At 38.9% G+C, this 20,300-nt stretch overlaps 1 protein-coding gene across 3 annotated transcripts in view; it reads right to left on the bottom strand.

Moving 5' to 3' along the window:
- Nucleotides 1–20,300, bottom strand: part of il1rapl2 (interleukin 1 receptor accessory protein-like 2) — a 252,677-nt gene that overhangs the window by 210,211 nt on the left and 22,166 nt on the right. For all 3 annotated transcript variants that reach the window (XM_051128129.1, XM_051128130.1, XM_051128128.1), the window contains one exon: nucleotides 13,285–13,383. In XM_051128129.1, coding sequence (XP_050984086.1) covers nucleotides 13,285–13,366 — 82 coding nt within the window. In that variant the 5' untranslated portion in view covers nucleotides 13,367–13,383. The remainder of the gene's footprint in view (nucleotides 1–13,284; nucleotides 13,384–20,300) is intronic.

Genomic DNA, 20,300 nt, shown 5'->3' on the forward strand with positions numbered 1-20,300 from the left:
TCTATCTATCTATCTGGTAGCAAATACAACTTTAAAAAAAGGCTTTTATTTTTATTTATTTATATTTTTTCAACAAATGGACACCGAAAGGAGCTGCTTAACCTTCCGGAAATGTTGATCCTCAACCTCAGTAGTGCCGGTGAATATTGTATGAGCTTATTCATTTTATATGAAGTTTGCACTTTTTGCAGTCCTGCTCCCAAAATGTCTAAGTGTAGTTTAAAATCCTGATTTGTGCATTTTTGTTATTTCCTAGCTAGAAATAAAATCATATAAATCATTAATAAAATTTCTAAAAGACAACATTTTAAAAAAGGCAGCAGCTATTTGCACTAAGTATAAAATAGCGATAGATGCTGTTTATACTATATTAGTGCAAATTATTATAAGTGCAAATAGCAATGGATTCTATGTACACAAAGTAAAAATAATAGTATTTTTTTTAGTGATAAATGCAAATTATTTACACTATTTACACTCCTTTCCTTTCCCTTTCCTTAGCAGGATTTTCTGCCATTTATACTACTTATGCAAACAGTGGCAATTATCTGCACCTCAGTACCGTAGTACATTATAAAACAGTATGCAAAATAATGTATTTAGTGTAAATGATCATTTTAATTCAAATGGATGCCACCTTATTGGCACGATATAAGCCCTACCTACGCCGACCCTAACCCTACCCGGCAGCTTTATTTTCAACTTTTTGATTAGTTTAACAACTCGGACTATTTGCACTTACAGTAAATACACACTGTTTAAACAAACAAACAAACAAAAGTATACATTTTCATATATATATAGGTTGTGGTGCAGGTGTAAAGTCCCAGAAAAAAAAAAAAAAAAACTCTCCAATCCCTCATTATTCAGCATTTAATTTTTTAAATTTGAATGTGTTTATAAAACATACCCAATGTGAGCATGCTCACAGCACCTGTACTTTTACTGGAGTGATGAAATAAACACATTCATATTCAACATTCTCGTCAATAAAGAACACGAGTGACATCAAGGCACTGTTCAGAAATCGAAACATTATTTGACTTTAAGGTGTAAATAAACACAAGTAATGGATGTGCTGCTCCATCGTAATGTTGTGATGACTGTGAGGATCGTTTGGATTTCCGCCGGATTGACGATCAGAGATTCTGACACTCGTCACGCGGTCGCAGCGTCTGCTGGTCTGATGATCTCCTAATATTAGTGCAGATGAACATTATGTCTGTATATGTGAGTGTCGGCACAGCCTCTACAGGGAATCAGTGGACAGTTACAGTATCTGGTTACCATGACAACATCGCATGCTTACTGTTGCTCTGTTGTCATGAGAGTACTTCAGTATTATATACGGGGTTAAAATCACCACAGGCTTCATCGAGAATATTTGAAGCGGATTAATATCTGCTTTATATCTCCTATATTTTAGGAGAAAATGTTTTTTGTTGATTAAAAGTCGGCACGCGACGGAAGTTGTGAGTGATTTACTAGAGAAAAGGAAGGAGGCTGAGATTTGACTTCATCTCTCAGCTGTTGATTAGATTGTAAAATCCACTGCATACAAACAGAGGCAGGAGTGAATGTGTTCTTCCCATCTTTGAGAACTCGCCAGGACTGAGGTTTCTGGACTGAAGGATGCTGATGCAGGAACGTGTGCTAACTGAGTATATCAAAGCACGTTCTTCACTGCGTTTACCACTATAACACAGTATGTGGTAGAGTATTCACAGCTGCTGTCATACGACAAGAGATGCCTCAGCAGATCACCTGTCTTTTTTCTGGCCACTCAGGACAGAGAGTTACACAAGGACAATAATAAACACGATTCCTCTCTCAGTCCTCGCTCGTTTTGTTTATGTACTTTTGAGAGCTATGGGACATTCACATTAACATTTTTAAAAGGTAAAATGCTTTAAATTTTTAATTTTTGCTGTAATAAACTGAAATAACAAACAGACAAACACTGTGACCTGTAATAACATTGTTAAATAAATAAATAAAACTATATTTGGTAACACTTTATTTTGATAGTCCACTCTAGACATAGAGTAAGTAACTTTGTAACTGCATGTCAACTAGTCATTAGAGTATTAGTAGACTGTCTGCTTAATATCTTCTAACACTCTTCTAAACTTTGCAGGTATATGTCAACTTATTCTACTAACCCTAAACCTAACCCAACAGTCTGCTCTGAGAGTTAGTGGACATGTAGTTGCAAATTAATGAGAATTATTTGACATGTAGTTGCAAAGCTACTTATAGTTAGTAGAATGAAAGTGGACTATCAAAATAAAGTGTAACCCTATATTTAGTCAGACACACTGTAGTTCTTATGACACAGCAGTAATTACTATTTCTTTACTATTAAGTGATTAATCATTATTGCTTGGTTCATGATAGAAATGAGGTATCTTATATCAGGAATTAAATCACGCTGTTATTATAGTCTATTATAAAAACCACACTCTGCAGACCAAAACTCACTGTAACAGAGAGAGTTCACCTATAAATTACACATTATTTCCACACCCTCATGTCCTGAAACCATATGAAGATCTGTTAAAATGGCTAATTCCAGCCTTAAACGGCAAATAACAAGAAACAACATGATTTACTCGTGCTGTTATTGTGCTTTGTGATAACTGCATTTTTCCCCCTTGCAGAAGTTGCGATGGGCTGGATATTCAGCCCTGTATTTCTGCAGCCTGTCTACTCGTAATTGTGGGGTTGTGTGATCAAGGCATCTCTCGCTGCTGACCTGTATTCAGATTTCTGAAGGAAATATACAGTGTGATTCATAGGTTAATATAAATTTGCCGCACAACTGCCTCCAAATTAGTCCTTAAAAAAAACTCTTCTCCATCTTTGAGCGTGACCCTAAAGCCAAACACTTGAATTATATAATATACAGCTTTATGGATTCAGCTCTGGCAAAATTACAGAGCAGAGGACTCAGCGAGATCAGTGAGCAGCTTAATTACAAACTAGCAGACAGTTCAGCGCTGTCGTCTTCAGTCTCGTGTCCCGTGTGCTTAATCCGAGATACACGGCAAGAAAAAAAAAGACGTCAAATGAGGGTAAACACAAACCCTGTACCCAACCAACTGTATATCGCATCTACTCAACATTTGCCACATGGAAAAAAAATGCCAGCACAAAGCCTTCTATAACAAAATCTATCTATCTATATATATACATATATATATATAAAAAAAAAAAAACACTTAAAATGTGCTGTCTACAAATACCAGTTTCATCAACCAGCGCCTGATATGAACCACAATGCCACATATGAAGCACAACATATAAAGAGGTAAAACAGCATACTGTTAAATACGTAAAGTGGTCTATAATTAGTCGGTCTAATCTAGATTTAATGTCAAACTTGTTGCAGATGTTACAGGGATTATGTCGATTCTCACAGATTTGATGTGACACTCCTGCAGTTTGAGCAAATATCAGGTCTCATTCAGTAATCAGGCATTCACAGAAACTGTTGTGTGAACATTTTCACAAACAAACCCAAAAAACACTAAACTGATGGAAAATGTAGGAACCAGTAAATCCACATGGACACAAAACACACATACTGTGGGTGCCTTGTAAACATTTATCTTATATGACAGCGCATCTTTAGAGAGCGTCATATGTTTGGGTGACGAGCCACTGTAAAGAAAATACTGAGCGGACTGTGTTTTATGGTAATGACCAACCTCTGGGCATGCGGACGCTCATTTAGAATACTTGAAATTCATTAACATTAGAATGAGGTTAAGAACAAATTCATGTGTCGTACAAAACCACTAATCCACGCATTTATTTGGGAATGAGACCTGTTGTTTTTCTTCTGGAGTGAAAAATGATATATATTCTCATCTTCCTTATAGCCTAGAATAAGCTAGTCATTTAGTTAATCATTTAATCTGAATCCATTGTTTACTGCAATTACGTCATCCATTTAATTAAAAGTATTACCTTATTACTTTGACTGGGATTCTGTTATTTCTCCGTTACTGCTCAAATAAATAGTCAGAATGAGCCCTAACTCTATATTAGTAAGAAGAAGAAGAAGAAAGAAAGAACTATGTTTCTTTTGATTTCAGATTCATCAGATCTCTTCATGAATGATGTGCTATAACAATTAAGTATTTAGAATTATTTGCCTTATTAACGCCCAGTACATGGTAAACTGATATTTACTTTTGTTCCTGATGAACACGTTTTGCTGACACGTTTTACAACAGAGGCCTGTTGCGAGCGGATGCTGTAGTTCATCAGATCATGTTCAGAAGACTTGCTGCATCACAGGAAGATCACAGTTTGAACCCCATTCTCACTTCTTTAAAAGCGGATTATTAGTGGAACATGAACACACAGTCACGTGTGACATACTATCAGATCAGATTGCTATTCTTTGTATTTGTATTTATTTATTTTGCGAGCTTGTTAAAGCGTGGCTGTGATCAGGTTATTCATTAGCAGAGTTCAGCCGCAGGTTCACATTCAGACCACACGCACACGATTGCACTTCATAATTAATCACCGTTTGAAAAGCTCCTTCTGCTGTTCCACACAATAATAAAAAGCAATCTTATCGCATTGTGCTCCACTTTTCAGACACTGGGTTGAAATGCCAGCGAGAGAGACGGGAATGAGTTAATGGATCGCTTTGATGTCTCGGAGACTGACTTATGATTGATTCTAGATGCTGTTGCCATGGGATTTGCGTTCACACTAAAAAAAGCCCTTTCCTTTATTATTGCTATTATTTTAATCAAAATCAAAACACCTCGTCTTCCTGACAATATTGTTGAAAGTCAACATCCAATAACCTTTAATATGGATGAGCTGAAGATAAACAATATCTTCAGGAAAAGTCATAAGATGAACTGAATATTTTTTTAACATTTAATAGCAGTGCATATTTATAGCAGTTTGTCAAACAAAAATCGATATTGCGGTGTATATGCTGTAGTACGATTTCAGTTTAAACAGCCACAATCATTGTCTTTATTGTGAGCGTGTTAAAGAGCAAAGCCAAGCGTCCATATGTGACGAGCCGGGAGCGACAACGTGTTGGATGGACTCGTACTATTACAAAAACTGAAAGGATTCACTGAAACAAACTGCATTAAGAGCTGGGGACTGTAAACGTTTGAACTTTTTGTTAAATATTCCCAAAACAAATCATATCTCATGTTTAACCACGACAGACAAACTCAAGTCGACAGGAAATCTCAGAGTTGTGTTTAAAATGATGCGCAGCCAGGTGCATTTACATTGTGACTGTACCTCAGACACAATCAGCTCTATCTCTGTCTGTAAAGGAGTGAACCTAATGGCCCATACAATTAGATTTTCTGTGGGATTATTCACAGATATTCAGTGGGAGCACATAACATTACTGCATGTATTGCTTGTAGCCCATTTAACAATACGGTTGATCACTCCGGGTCGAGGTTCTTTAGGTCAAGGGTATCCACACTCGGTCCTGAAGGGCCACGGTCCTTCAGAGTTCAGTGCCAACTTGTCTCAACACACCTGCCTGGAAGTTTCTAGCATGCCTAGTAAAAGCTTAATGATCTGGTTCAGGTTTGTCTAACTGGGGTTGGAGCTGAACTCTTTAGGACACCGGCCCCCCAGGAGCAGGATTGGACACCATGCTTCAGGCTAACATGCCAACATCGGTGCTGAAGATCTTCGCTACAGTGCACTAAACTATTCGCTTTGTTTATGTTAAGGAAAATGGATGCAGGGAATTGCTCCCGTTCAGACAGAAGAGCATGTGCGGTGGTGACACTGGATTGCAGCTGATGTTCCAAGTTATTCTAATCGCGTTCCACACGACCGACAGACTCCGAACAGCATCAACGGGAGCATGAGGTCTTTCGATCTGTTGAAGTTTTGGTTCAGCATCTCCACCAAGCCATCTACCTGCGGATGGAAACTGCTGTGCGTAGCTGTTCTGCACACAGTAGCAGTTCTGAACTCTTTCCAGAGAAACTCTTCACTCTGATTCTCTGGACTGAGTGGTAGAAGACATAAAGAGACAACCTCAAGCTGAGTCTCCAGTCTGTCCAGAGTGACATTAACAGATTCAATGACGAATGAAGTCTCAAGCCTGTGAAGGAACAGAAGATAACAGATCGCACGCTTTGAGTTTCAGCTTGTGAGGCAGCAAGAGGTACGACCACGTTCTGAGTCTCCGGCCTGTGAGGAAAGAGACATTAACAGACTACGTTTAGTCTTCGCCCAGCGAGACAACAGCAGATGCTGCACATCCTGAGTCTGCATCCCAGAGAGACAAAAGCAGATTGAGTTCTGAGTCTCTGGCCCAGACAGTCTCCGTTTCAGACTGTTAAGGACCTTCTGAACCTTCGTCTGTGAGTTCCAGATTTCTTAGGAGCCTCTTGGAGCTCCACAAGATCAGCATCCCACAGCACTTCACTGCCACATGTCACTTATCCCAAACTCCTTCCAGAGACAGATGAGTTGGAGAGTACAGATGAGATGAGAGCCACCCCAAGTGATTGTGTAATACATCATGGTCTCCTCTTTGAGAGAAGCTGGGCAGAGTTCAGCCCAACATAAGCTACATTCACAATGGGCTTTAGTTCAGCACAATAGTGGTCAAACCGTCAGAGACAGCAGCTAGAACTACGATATCAGAATATTGATCCTGGCGTCAGGACCCAGTAACATTACCAGAATTAGTCCCAGAACCCCTTTTGCTCATATTTATCAAAGGGTGCCAATATCTGTGGACAATATTGGATGTAAATAAGAGAAGCTTCTAAAATGAGCTCAGAAGGATAAAGAAATTGTTTGAACACCTTTAGAATACAGATGTATAGATACCACATGTCTCTGTTAGATGTAGCTGGAATGGGGTCAAAGTTAAAATAGGTTCAGTTTTGGCTATTGTGTTTCTCATTGATGAGAGTTGACGAGTCATTGTAGCTCGATGCTTCACATTGTAATGGAGCCTACAAATGCACCGCAAACACTGACATTACAGACTCACACGTTACATTAGTGTTAGCTGTTCAGATCGAAGTTAATTTACATTTACTGTACTGTACACATAATCTGTTTATCCCTTTTATTCAGGTCTTTACTCTTGTCAAATTACTCTCTCTAAGCATAAGCAGCTCAGATGCATTTTCCCAATCTCAGGACACTTGAGGGACACTTTGTTTGGCTCATTAATAATTAAATTACAATACATATATTACACTCCCAAGGCCCTCATAAGGTGTAGATAGAAGAAAATTAATTTTCTGATGGGTGACTTCAGGCAAAACACTGAGAAGCTTATTTTCCAGCTTTTAAGACATGTTGTTTCTCCTAGGGAAAATTGTGCTTTTACTCACTGTCAAGGGCAGTTTGGCTGATTAAAGTGATATTAAAGCTTTTAAAGGTTACATTTACACTGCAGATGCATGGTGGGCCTTGAACAGAAGACTCTACACCGTTAAACACCATATGGAATACTTGTTTATGATTGGTCAAGTGCACATGCTCTTGCATAAAGACTGTGTGACTTGTATTCACTATTGACCGCGGCAACATGCATTTAATACGTCACAAATGAGAATACTGTAGCTCATCTTGCAATTTCCAGTGGTGGAAATGACCTTCAGTAATCATTTTATGGTCATCACAAATATTTTGATAGATGCTTAAAAAAAACAAAAAAAAAAAAAACACAAAGGTAAGAGAAATGTACTAGATGAGAAAGAATAAAAAAAAAATAGGAAGATAGGATACTACTTAACTAAATATATTATGCAACAGTTTCACAGAGGATAATTACATTACAGTTGTAATTGTTGCAGTGTTCACCTTGTTGCTAGGCCGATTGTCTCATACATTAAAATCAGGGCCGGACTGGGAACAATTTCAGAACAGGAGTCTCATACACATCTTTCCATCCGTCCAGTCAGGAAAGAGGTGAGAGCTGTCCAGTGGCCGACCCATCGAATAAGGCCAATCCCAGAGAATAATAGCCATAATAACTGGCTTTTATTAAAGATCTTTCTCTCTAATATCCAGATGTGTTGGCGCCTACACTGCACTGCTGTCATCATGACCACTCTGTGGATAAAAGAGCATCGCTCGATTGATGAACATCTACTGAGCAAAGCTAAAGATAATTAAATAATATTTAATTACTTAGATAACTACTGTGAAAATTAAATATTCATTTATTTATTTAGAGCTAACATCGATCAGGAGATGGAACCCAGTTCTTCACAGAGGGCTTTTGTTCTGGATACATCAGTCTACTGGCGCTGGAGAGAAGACAAATGGGTAACGCTTTAGATTACAACCCGCAAAGAACTACGTAAGTAAACTGAAATTACGGTGTATGTTTCTGTAATTATAGTGTACCTATAAAGAACGTACATGTAGGTATAAGGGAACAATATGTCACGTTTTGGTAATAGAGAGTAACAACCAGATATTCAACCTGCAAAGAACTGCGTAAGTAAACTAAGGTTACGGTGAATGTTTCGTATTTATATTGTACCTACGTGTAAGTATAAGGGAACAATAGGTTACGTTTGGGTAATAACGGGGGTAACGTTAGCAAACAAATATACAAATAATTTATAATGGAATAATTTAAAAAACTTAACAGGTACCTGTTCTATTAAATCGTACGTTTGGTGTATCTATACGTAAGCTTTTTAAAATTACTGGGAAATTATACTCTTGTTCCATGTAGTTACAGGGTAATTGTGCCTCTGCGGGCTGTAAATTAAAGTGGCGATTGTTCCCCTCTTGTTCAATGAAGTTACAGGGTTCAATTACATATAACAACGCGACGTAAAATGTGTTTCTACAAAATGTACATTTATTTACATTTTTACAGACACTAAATGTACAATACTGACATATTTACATCATCTAAACATTTAACGTTTACTTAATACGAAATTATAACATTTCATTCTGTTCTGTGTGGTTTCTGTTGCCAGCTCGTTTCCAAGAATAGGTCTACATAATGTTATCATGACTACACGTTAAACCCTTAAAATCAATAATATTTCTGCAATCGTTTAATCATTCATGTAATATTAACTTCGTTTGCCGTGGTGGAACACAAAGGCGTTTTCTCTAACATGCTGTGACTAACAATAGAACCATAAAATACACCGAACACGCATCATAATTACAAATTAAACCATTTTATTTGTGTGCTGTAACCCAGATCTTCAGAATCCATACGATTTGCGAGGACCAGAACCAAATTCAAGGCTTTGTCCGGCGATCTTCATCTCCATCTCCAGCAGCGAGTCCAGCAGCAACAGCCGTAAACCCGTGCTGAAGTGCATTTTGCGACAGGAAAATCGGACTTTCATTGGCTCTCGCCTGCATTCGTCACAGATTACGACATGCCGTGTTTCTGGTGAGATGTGTTGGAATGACGCGCGGGCGCCTTCGAGGAGTGGATCAAGACAATAGTCTGGATAATATTTTCAGCGATTAACAATTTAAATTCTGCTCTCATCTACTGCACCTCAAACCTACAGAGAGGACTGCGGCTGCAAACGCATCGTTATTTGGATTACTTTCTTGTATGGCTGTTGACATTTTTGCAATAAATAAATGATTGTGATTGCACTTTCCTGTTTTTTATATTTTTATTACTGTTCAGTCATAGTTAACGTTAGGTTTAGAGGTAGAAGTGGGATTAGCGACCATAAAAAAATATTCTTAGAAATATTTTCAGATTGTGTGTTTATGTATTGAACCCTGTAACTTCGTTGAACAAGAGGGGAACAATCGCCACTTTAATTTACAGCCCGCAGAGGCACAATTACCCTGTAACTACATGGAACAAGAGTATAATTTCCCAGTAATTTTAAAAAGCTTACGTATAGATACACCAAACTTACGATTTAATAGAACAGGTACCTGTTAAGTTTTTAAGTAATTCCATTATAAATTATTTGTATATTTGTTTGCTAACGTTACTCCGTTATTACCCAAACGTAACCTATTGTTCCCTTATACTTACACGTAGGTACAATATAAATACGAAACATTCACCGTAACTTTAGTTTACTTGCGCAGTTCTTTGCAGGTTGAATATCTGGTTGTTACTCTCTATTACCAAAACGTAACATAGCCTATTGTTCTCTTATACCTACACATACCTACTAATAGGTACACTATAATCACAGAAACGTACACCGTAAATTCAGTATACTTATGTAGTTCTTTGCAGGTTGAATATCTGGTTTGTTATCCCCTTATTACCCAAATATAACATATTGTTCCCGTATACCGACATGTACGTTCTTTATAGGTACACTGTAATTACAGAAACATACACCGTAAATTCAGTTTACTTACGTAGTTCTTTGCGGGTTGTAATCTAAAGCGTTACCGACAAATGATAGTGCTGAAAGTTCAGACTATAGCAGACGCCTGATCTACTATCACTTTAATGTTAAATGTATAATGTATTTAATCATTTATATTTAGTATATGTAGAAGACAAGACTGCAAATTCTAAACTAAGTGTTAAAATGGACTTAAAATAGACTGCAACACACAGCATTTGTATGTTCAAAATGTGCACATTTTCTCATATCTACATATCACCTATACACATGAATGACTAAAACGTGTCCATGAAAAAGAAAATGCCTTTCTCAAACTAGTTTAAAACACAAATGCAAATGTTCTAGGCTGACAGTTGCACCGCATGACATTTTACAATCTGAACTTTGCCCTAGCTGACATAAAAAAGGTCAAATTATGAACAAGGTTTAAAAGAGACTTTCTGTACAGACCTTGGCACAGTCACAAATGTCTCTGTTATGATATAATGTCCTGATATATGATATGAACTCACAACTTATTAACTCGTAAGAACGTCATATTGTGTCGTGGCCACGAGATTATTTTGTCGGGGCAACGACATCCTATGTTGACATATATATGTTGAAATGATTTGCATCTGTGTTCTTTCATTTGTTCATTGTCAGTAGATCAGCCGCACTTTACACTCCCACCGGCGCTTTTATGGATTATAGCGCTCTCATGCTAGCTTACCCTGTTTAGTCAATCTGACCCTTTGTTTGTTGTGGATCCTAAGATGTAATGTGTGAGATTTTGCAAGAACCTCTTTGAGAGCAACTGATTTCCACCAAAGCTATCAGTGAACAGAGAAATATTGGCGTCTGACATAACCCCCTTCGATCGGACAGATTCCCTAAAATCAATATTAAATTATTGTGTGTTTCAATCAAAAATGACAAAGCTGAAAGAAGCTTTGATTAAACCTTATCTGTGACTAGAAAGACAGGAGAAAAGGTTAAAATGAAAACTCTCCAAGCACCAGATAACAGAAGAATTAAACTGATGTGAGAGTTGCAAATTCAAGACATACATACCGTCTACAAAGGAAATGTATGCAGCTACTTGTATCTTCAGAAAGACATTAGCAGAATTTCATGTGGCGATGCATTTGGTTTGTGGATTATTCCTTCCATTAAACTACCAAAACATACATATCTTAAAGGGGTCATCGGATGCCCATTTTCCACAAGTTGATATGATTCTTTAGGGTCTTAATAAAAAGTCTATAACATACTTTGGTTACAAATTCTCAATGGTAGTGTAAAACAACACCCTTTTTACCTTGTCAAAATCCCTCCTGTTCTGATGGATTGTTCCTTTAAATGCAAATGAGCTCTGTTCGCCCCGCCCCTCTCTTCTCTCTGTGGAATGACGAGCTGCTCTGAGAGATTGTTTACTTTAGCCACATTTAGCCGCAAAACTTGCTAACTAGCACATTATTAGGAAAGGTGATTGCAGAGATTCATAAAAAAAACCTTATACTCACGTCTGCTGTAAGTGAAGCTGGATCACGAATGATTCGCGTGAACATAGACGGATATATGTAGATCGGGAGGTGCATTCCCTTCACAAACAAACGTAATCCACTGCATCTTCAGCGGCTCAGATGTCGGGAGTAAATGACGACCACTATGTTTTATTACATCCAGCAACACAACACCTCAATCGCTCAATCAGAGATATTTACATCCCTGCTCCGGCATCAAAACAATGGAGGTCGGACTGTAACAGCTGATTTAGGGCGGGTCTGAGGTAAGAGCTCATGTCAATCAACTATCGTGGGAGTGTCCTCTGTGGGTGTGACGCCACAGGCATCTGAGAACGGCTCGATTTGAAAAAGGGGATATTATTTTTACAGATTAAATAAAAACCACTGCATGGATTTTTTTCATTATAGGGTAGATTTGTACATACACTGCCAACACACATTAATGTTCAAACAGCATGAAAAAGTGAACTTTGCATCCGATGACCCCTTTAATGTTTTGTTACAGGTAATGTTTGCTGCAATTATATAAAAAGATATTTTATCAATAAAAGTCAAAAAGAAATAAAAAGGGGGGACTCACAATCTAACCCTATTCAGATAAAACTTATTCAATCGCTCACAAGTGATTTACATTTTCTTTTTAAAGCATTCATTAGATTTGCTTTGGAAATTGCAATTCATGATTGTATAATACTATACCACACAATCATAGTTTCATCCCGGTGCTATTACGCAAAGTTTCAAACCAGATATTCGTCCTTTATCCTAAAACATACAATCTGTTGATGCTGGTATCGTGCTATTACAATCAAGCACTACTACTTAACGCTTAACACAGCATCACACACACACACACACACACACTGCTATAAACTGGTGTCTCACATGTTAATCATGCATATTAAAGCGCAGGAAACATTTCTGCTTATTTGGTGGCACAGTAAACCGTACATGCCAAACTCTGAGATCTGTGGCTGGGTGAGAAACTGACAGTCGAGATTGCCTCTGTGTTTTTACCGCCCACATAAATGCCCGTTTGGTGCTGATAACATAATTGCTGAACGCACACGGCACCCACACACAAACACACACACAATGCAGCAGGAGAAAAACAGTTATGTGATCGTGTGGAGAGCCCGGATTCTTTGCTGAAAAAACACAACGGTTCACAGAGAAATTTCATCAAAAAACCACTCCATTACTTTTCGGTAAACAGTTCAAATAGAATCCAAGTGTCTTTTTTTCACCAGTGATGAAAACTCTGCATTTACTCCACGTTCCCACCATTCCACGAGTCTGAACCCAACCGCAGGAGAGGCTCGACCTCCAAAAAATACAACACTGGCAGCTTACATCAGACTCTCCAGCGCATGCTCCTGGTCTGAAACAACACTGTAAGTGCATTAAAATAACGGTCATACCTGAGTTCCTCTTGGAGATGTATTTGAGATTGATGGAGGCCGCTGAATTGATGAGGAGAACCATAAATCCAGCGAGCTTCATTTTCCAGTCGTGTGCAACTACAAGAAACCAGAAAACAGAAGAATGAGGCCTGACTCCCTTTTTTAACTTTAACATATCCAGCTTGTTCAGTGTGAAACAAAAAATAAATAAATACAGCAAGAAAGGAAGATAAAGGAAAAAAGAGAAAAAAAAAAAAAACTCTCCAGTACAACAAGTGAACAAAACTTCTTCAGAAGTTAATTCTGAAGCATTTTGGACTGCCAGATGTCTTCAGTTCAAAGTGTTTGAAATGTTGAAGAACTCGATCTCTTCTGAATATTTAAGAAAGAGCAGACTTTGTTTCTACAGTATGTTTATGTTGTGTCTGTCGGTGTGTCATCATTGCAACATGGGTGACTGGAAAAATGCGTCTCTGCCTGTATTTTTGTAAACTCCAGAAACGCACCTGTCAGGACTGGATGTGATGTCACTGGCAATCAGCTGCTCGCTGGCTTTTCACCTGTTTGTCTCACTATTACCCGTATCCGTGCTCGCGCTGCTTTGTTTTTGTGCGCTCACCTTCTGCTGTCGCCGGTCGATCGCTCTAGTAATTGCTGTTTATTTGTGATGATCTCATGCTGGTTTTCTGCCCAGATCAGTGCAGGGTTCCAGTATTCAGATCTGAACTTGTGCTTCTCTCTGACTATCAGCTGTGCTCACCCTTCTGATTATGTTGCCCTGTTGGACTGATTACCGGTCATGAACTCTGTCTGTCCCTGACTTTGCTCTCATCTCATCCTCTGCTACTTTAGATATGTTGGACTGATTTCCTGGTTCTCGACCCCTGCCTGCCTGACCTCCCGTCTGTCCTTTCTGCCGAGCCCATTCTACATTTGAGCTTGACTTTCAGTATAGTGTTTCGTGTTCTGCACCTCTCTGCGTTTACAGATTCTAGCACATACTTACTGTGTACAGTACAGTACACTTTACTGCAGCTTACAGCTGAAATGAACACGACAGTGGTAGTAAAACACCAACAACTTTTACACACACAAACACAAGCATCCTTATGCTTTATGCGTTATGCTTAAGTTTCCTTATGCTTGAGAATGTCAAAAAAGTAACTGGATAATGATTTTGAAATTTCCCATTAAAAATAAAATGTTAAATGGACAATGCACATTCCTGCGCAGTCTACACTTTATCCTATTGAAACTTGATACCATTTACAGATTACTCTATTCCACTTGATGATAATTTGCCATATAATATGAATGTGTAAATCTTAGAAAATTCTTGGTGTAAATATCAAACTCCAGAACCTAAACTGCTTAATTTGAAGAGTGAATCAGCTCTACTGTACAGTTTAATCTGCATCAGCATAACAAACCTTTACCAAGCAGTGTGATCAGTTTGTCTCATTGTCTTGTACTGCTTTATAAATGCCTGTACTGCAAAAAATCATGTGGATAAATAGGTTTATAGTGCATTTCTTAAAACACTGTCTGTACAGTGTGAGCAATGCACAAAAAGTCACTCTCGCCAGAGACACACCAGCTTTAACAAACCTTAAAGAGCTTGCAGTCTATTGTTCTTAGACCATAATGAGAATGAACATAAACAAAATATTTTTTTTTTGTATTTTTGCCTTGCTTGCTAGCTCACCAGTACCACTGACTCACACATTATTTAACTGTGAAAAGCAGAAATCGTGATGGTGTTAATGTACGACTGATTGTTCAGCACTAATTCACTTGTTCATTGTGATTGCTCAGATTATTTATGTATGCGCGTGTGTGTGTGTGTATGTATGTATGTTCAAGTTATGTTTTGAAATGTGGCCAATATCAGATTCAAGTATGAACTGATCACAGTCCTGAACTGATCTCTATGCACCAAAGAATAATAACGAAGATGCCACACAGCTCACTGTCCTCTGAGAGCCAATGAAGATGTGTTGCAGAAGCTGACGAATTCATGGGCAGATAATCAGGTGGACAAAGATACTGAGGAGGAATCAGCATTTGAATATCTACAAAATGTTCCCTCAAGTTTTGCTTGTGTTGAAGCTGTTTACCAGTGACCAATAGCTACCAGAATGCAACATTTTAGGAGTGACATAGATGTAAAAGTCACATATATATTCCAATAAGTTCAATACTTAGCAGAAAAGAAGCAAAACACTACCAAAGAAACAAAAACAAAGCAGAAAAGGAAATGCCAGCATGGTTCTGAAGCAAAAGAGTGATTGCAGAATGCTTTTAGAACGAACTCATCTCTCTGTGTGCTATAGGGGCTCGATCAGCCCGTGAGGGTGAAAGACAGTGACTCACATCATGAAGCCTGTGCATCTCCCTGGTTATGAGCTCAAAACAGATTTATCTGTTTTATCAGCTCTGTATGTGTGCCTTTTCTGACATAGTAAACTTGCTCGGCAGCGCACCCGGTGTAGCACCGCAATAGTGATATGAAGGGCTGGAGTACGAGATGTGTTATACACTGCGAACTGATCTTACGTGAAAGCACAATGTGCGTGTGCTGCTTCTGCACCGCATACATACAGCAGATCGAGGGCGGTTTCTTCATGAGAGCGATAGGGCGATTAATTGTCAAACAAACAGACTGTGTATGTGCGCTTTTGTTGGCTTTTTGCACAAGTGCATTTCAGTATGGTCGCATGTCTGGCAAGAGTTTTATAATGGACACTCTATGAAGAAGCGTGTTTTTACAGTAGTTTGCAGTGGTCAATGGTGTTTATCGTGAACATCGTATAGATTTTAAAATCTTGCTAATTACTTATAAAGCCCTGAATGGTTTAGCTCCCCAGTACCTGAGCGAGCTCTTATCGCATTATAGTCCCTCACGTCCGCTGCGTTCTCAAAACTCTGGCAATTTGATAATACCGAGAATATCAAAATCAACCGCGGGCGGCAGATCTTTTTCTTATTTAGCGCCCAAACTCTGGAACAATCTACCCTACAATGTTCGGGACGCAGACACACTCTGTCAGTTTAAATCTAGATTAAAGACCCATCTCTTTAACCTGGCTTACATATAACACACTTCTATTATTCAAATCCGTTAAAGGATTGTTAGGCTGCACTAATTAGGTCAACCGGAACCGGGAACACTTCCCATAACACCCGATGTACTCAGTGCATCGTCAGAAGAATGGCATCTACGCTAATATTAGTCTGTTTCTCTCTTATTCCGAGGTCACATTAACCACCAGATCCAGTCCGTATCCAGATCAGATGGTCACTGCAGTCCCCCGGATCCAGTCCGAACCCAGCCCAGACGGTGGATCAGCACCTAGAGACGACCTCTACAGCCCTGAATGTCAGCGGAGTCCACATCAACTAGATGAGCCCCAGAGACGGATCCACATTAAAGACCACATCACCTAGACGGCTGTCGGCACAAGACCACGGGAACTTTGGCCGGAGGAGAACTGGCCCCCCGACTGAGCCTGGTTTCTCCCAAGGTTTTTTTTCTCCATTTGTCACCGATGGAGTTTTGGTTCCTTGCCGCTGTCGCCTCTGGCTTGCTTAGTTGGGGACACTTTCTCTTAACACAATATTGCATTTTATTTTATTGTTTTTGATTAACTACCTTTACCTATAATGTGAGTGTTTAATGTTGCCTTTGGCATTGTTGATGTACTGTTTCCTATTTAATACTGTACAGCCGCCTTGTCACAATTCTGTATTGTTAAAGGCGGTATATAAATAAAGGTGACTTGACTTGACTTGACTTTATGTAGACACTCAAACACAGACACGAACACTCACTCTGACAGAGAAACTGTTCACTGATCATGTTGAGCTGATCACCACATTCGACAAATTCAGAATGTTATAGTCAATTTATGTTTTGCTCTGATTAATAATTCTGAATGGATCTGTCTATATACAGCCAGGTTAAGGCAACTGGTATAGTGGTCTGTTGGCATCTCCGTGTGGTCCTGTTTGGTATTGCAGCTTAACTCTGCATCTGCAATCTTGAACTTGGTAAAACAATTATCTTTATTTAAATGTTTCAAGTCCAGGATAAATCATAACGGGACATATGCTAAAACTGTTGGATGTGGTGCCCTACCTAGAACATTTTCCGCCAGCCACCACTGCATAATATTGATTTTTTGTTATTTGTTTGTTTATTTAACAGGGACAATAGCTTCAGCTTTGTAGAGAAAACTGTGAGTTCTGACTGCAACTTTAAATCAACATGAATGGTTGATATGTACCACATATGTACTGCAAATGGCTCATGTGTGAAATGGGTGTTACAGAAGAGATGGATGTTGATGTTACATGACTGACCGTGAGAATCACAGCAGAGGGTTTATGGGGTCCACAGAAACTACATCCACTGGGTAGGGCCAGCCTCACTGCTATAAAGGTATGGAGCACACAAAGCTGAAGAACATTGATCTAGTGACATTTATGCACCAATTACATGGTGTTCTGTGGCCATTTTATGATTCTACAAAGGATTCTACAAAGCCTTGGTCAAATGTCTTTGGCGGCTGTTGCTTTTGTTATGATTTGGTCGTATAGCGAACGTCAATGCATGTTTTTCTTTATCAGTTAGCTTTTACATGATTTCATGTATTCAATTAATGGAATATTGTCATCAAAAACATCTCTAGCGTCAAACTCATTTTACATCATTCAAACACACGATTACCCAGTAGCCAAGACGTTTATGACAGACCATATCCTATACTGAACATTTTGTTGACGTGCTCCTGAAGAACAAACCCTCTAAATCGACTCTTCCAGATGTGTGTGATATCATGGAAAGATAAAAAGGCTTTATAACGCTTAAAAAGCAACCACACACTTACATTTAGGCAACACACAAAAAAGACCAAGGGGACCAGAGTTTCCCTGTGTTAGAAAACGTCGGCCCCCTGCTTGATGTAAAAGCTTTAAACTCAGAAGAACTTGCATATAAAGAACAGCTGAAGCAAACTCCTGAAAGCGCACTGCACAGAGACGTTTTTATGTAAAAAGCTACAAGAAGCTATATGTATGTGCGCGAGTCAAGCCGCACGTCTGTTTATGGGTGCGTTGTTACCAGCCGAGAGCCCATTAAGCACTCTTTTAGGGGATCCACTGAAAAATTCAAAGACTTTTTCTCAAAGCTTTCCCAGGAAAGAACACATCGACAACAAGCGAGGCCACAGCTCTTCACCAACAACCTCTCTGCATCAAACTTGCTGCCAGGAGCTGAGCTTGCAGGCGGTCTGATTTAGCCTTCTACACTTTTCTACAGTATCTTTGCAGGAGCGTTTTCAAACACCCCATCCCCTGATGCTGCTAAACATCCACGCAGCTCTCCACCGGGTTATCGCTGCAGGATTTCCTCCCGACGGGCCGCCACACACACAGCTATTCTCAAATAAATCAGGCACAGGTCTGAGACGCTCACGGTGTTCACTGATACGGGCCGCCATCTGCTCGGGCAGCATTAACTCTGGAGGAATTACCGCCGATAGTATTCCCCGGTGAGCGCAGCTGAAAGTGAATTCTGTATTGAGGTGTAACACGCAGGACTGACTCCATCTGACGCGGGCTGAGGCCAGAGCAGGGCCTCATGGGAACTCTTTTGTGTTCACTTCTACACCAGGATATTCAGCTAACCTGATCGATGCAGCCTCGCTCATCAGTCTTCTACAGCTCACAGGAGGAACGCTGATGAGGCTGCATTGGCTTTTTTTTCCCCCCTTCACATTATTTAATACTGTTCAGCTGTAAACATGAACTTAATTTTTACATTTTTGGAACAAAATGTGAGCGTAATTTGCAAAACTCGCTGCCACAATGCTATTGTGTTGCTAGGCAGTTGCTATGGTGTTCACTAGATGGTGATTGGGTGGTTTGGCTGTCAATCATTCACCATGAAGAGAAGTTTGATATCTTTGATGAAGTAAAAAGTAACAGCATCTCTCTCCTCAACAAGTCGTTTGATTTGAGGTAGTATTCACGACAAAAAATGTGTCAGTACCAACACACTAAGATACAAAACATATAAATTTGAGATTTTGTTAAAACGGTTTTGATCATTGATTAAACGAACAAAGATTTGTTTATTTATTGAAAAATCGTAGAAAATGACCTTTAATGTGAGATACCCGCATTTTGATCACTATTTTTAATCATGTAACGTTTCACTGGTGAGGCACTGTTGTTAATTGAGTAGCGTGGTATATCACAGAACCAAATGACTCACATTTCTATGGTCTCAGTGGAGAGTCAATTATGTTGTAGACCCACGTTCTGAAAAGATAGAGAATCTCACTAAATGGATTAAGATACATTATTGGTGGTAATTAATTATTAGTGTATTTTTCTTGGTTTACAAGAAGGATCCATCCAAATAATCCAATTAATGGCTAAATAATCATTCACCACCTAAAGATGTGGCAAAGCTGCTGATGATGAAAGTTTAACTGTGTCAATATTAGTGTCCAATCAAATTTATTCCTAAAAAAAGTAGTAGTGTCAATCATTATTTATCAAAAAAACTGATTTTGTAACACATGAGGGTGAGTAAATGAAAAAGTGCTTTATCTGTATCTGTCCATCTAGACATGTATCTAAATACTAAATCCACAATAACACAATATAATAACTAATCCAGGAGTGCCCACACTCGGTCCTGGAGGGCCGGTGTCCTCCAGAGTTTAGCTCCAACCTCAGATGGACACGCCTGAACCAGTTAACCAAGCTCTTACTAGGCATGCTAGAAACTTCCAGACAGGTGTGTTGAGGCAAGTTGGAGCTAAACTCTGCAGGACGCCGGTCCTCCAGGACTGAGTTATTTACCAAAATGCAGCTTTGTAATACAGAGAATTATTCTTTGAACTTCAAGTCATTAAAACAGACATGTTTGTCTAATAATATAATTCAGGCATAGTGGTTCAAATAGGCTTCTCATATTGTTTGTTTGTATTTTTTTTTTTTTTTTTTTGTTTTTTTTTTTACTA

This window comes from Labeo rohita, chromosome 14 (genome assembly GCF_022985175.1).
Source record: "Labeo rohita strain BAU-BD-2019 chromosome 14, IGBB_LRoh.1.0, whole genome shotgun sequence".
Classification (NCBI taxonomy): Eukaryota; Metazoa; Chordata; class Actinopteri; order Cypriniformes; family Cyprinidae; genus Labeo; species Labeo rohita.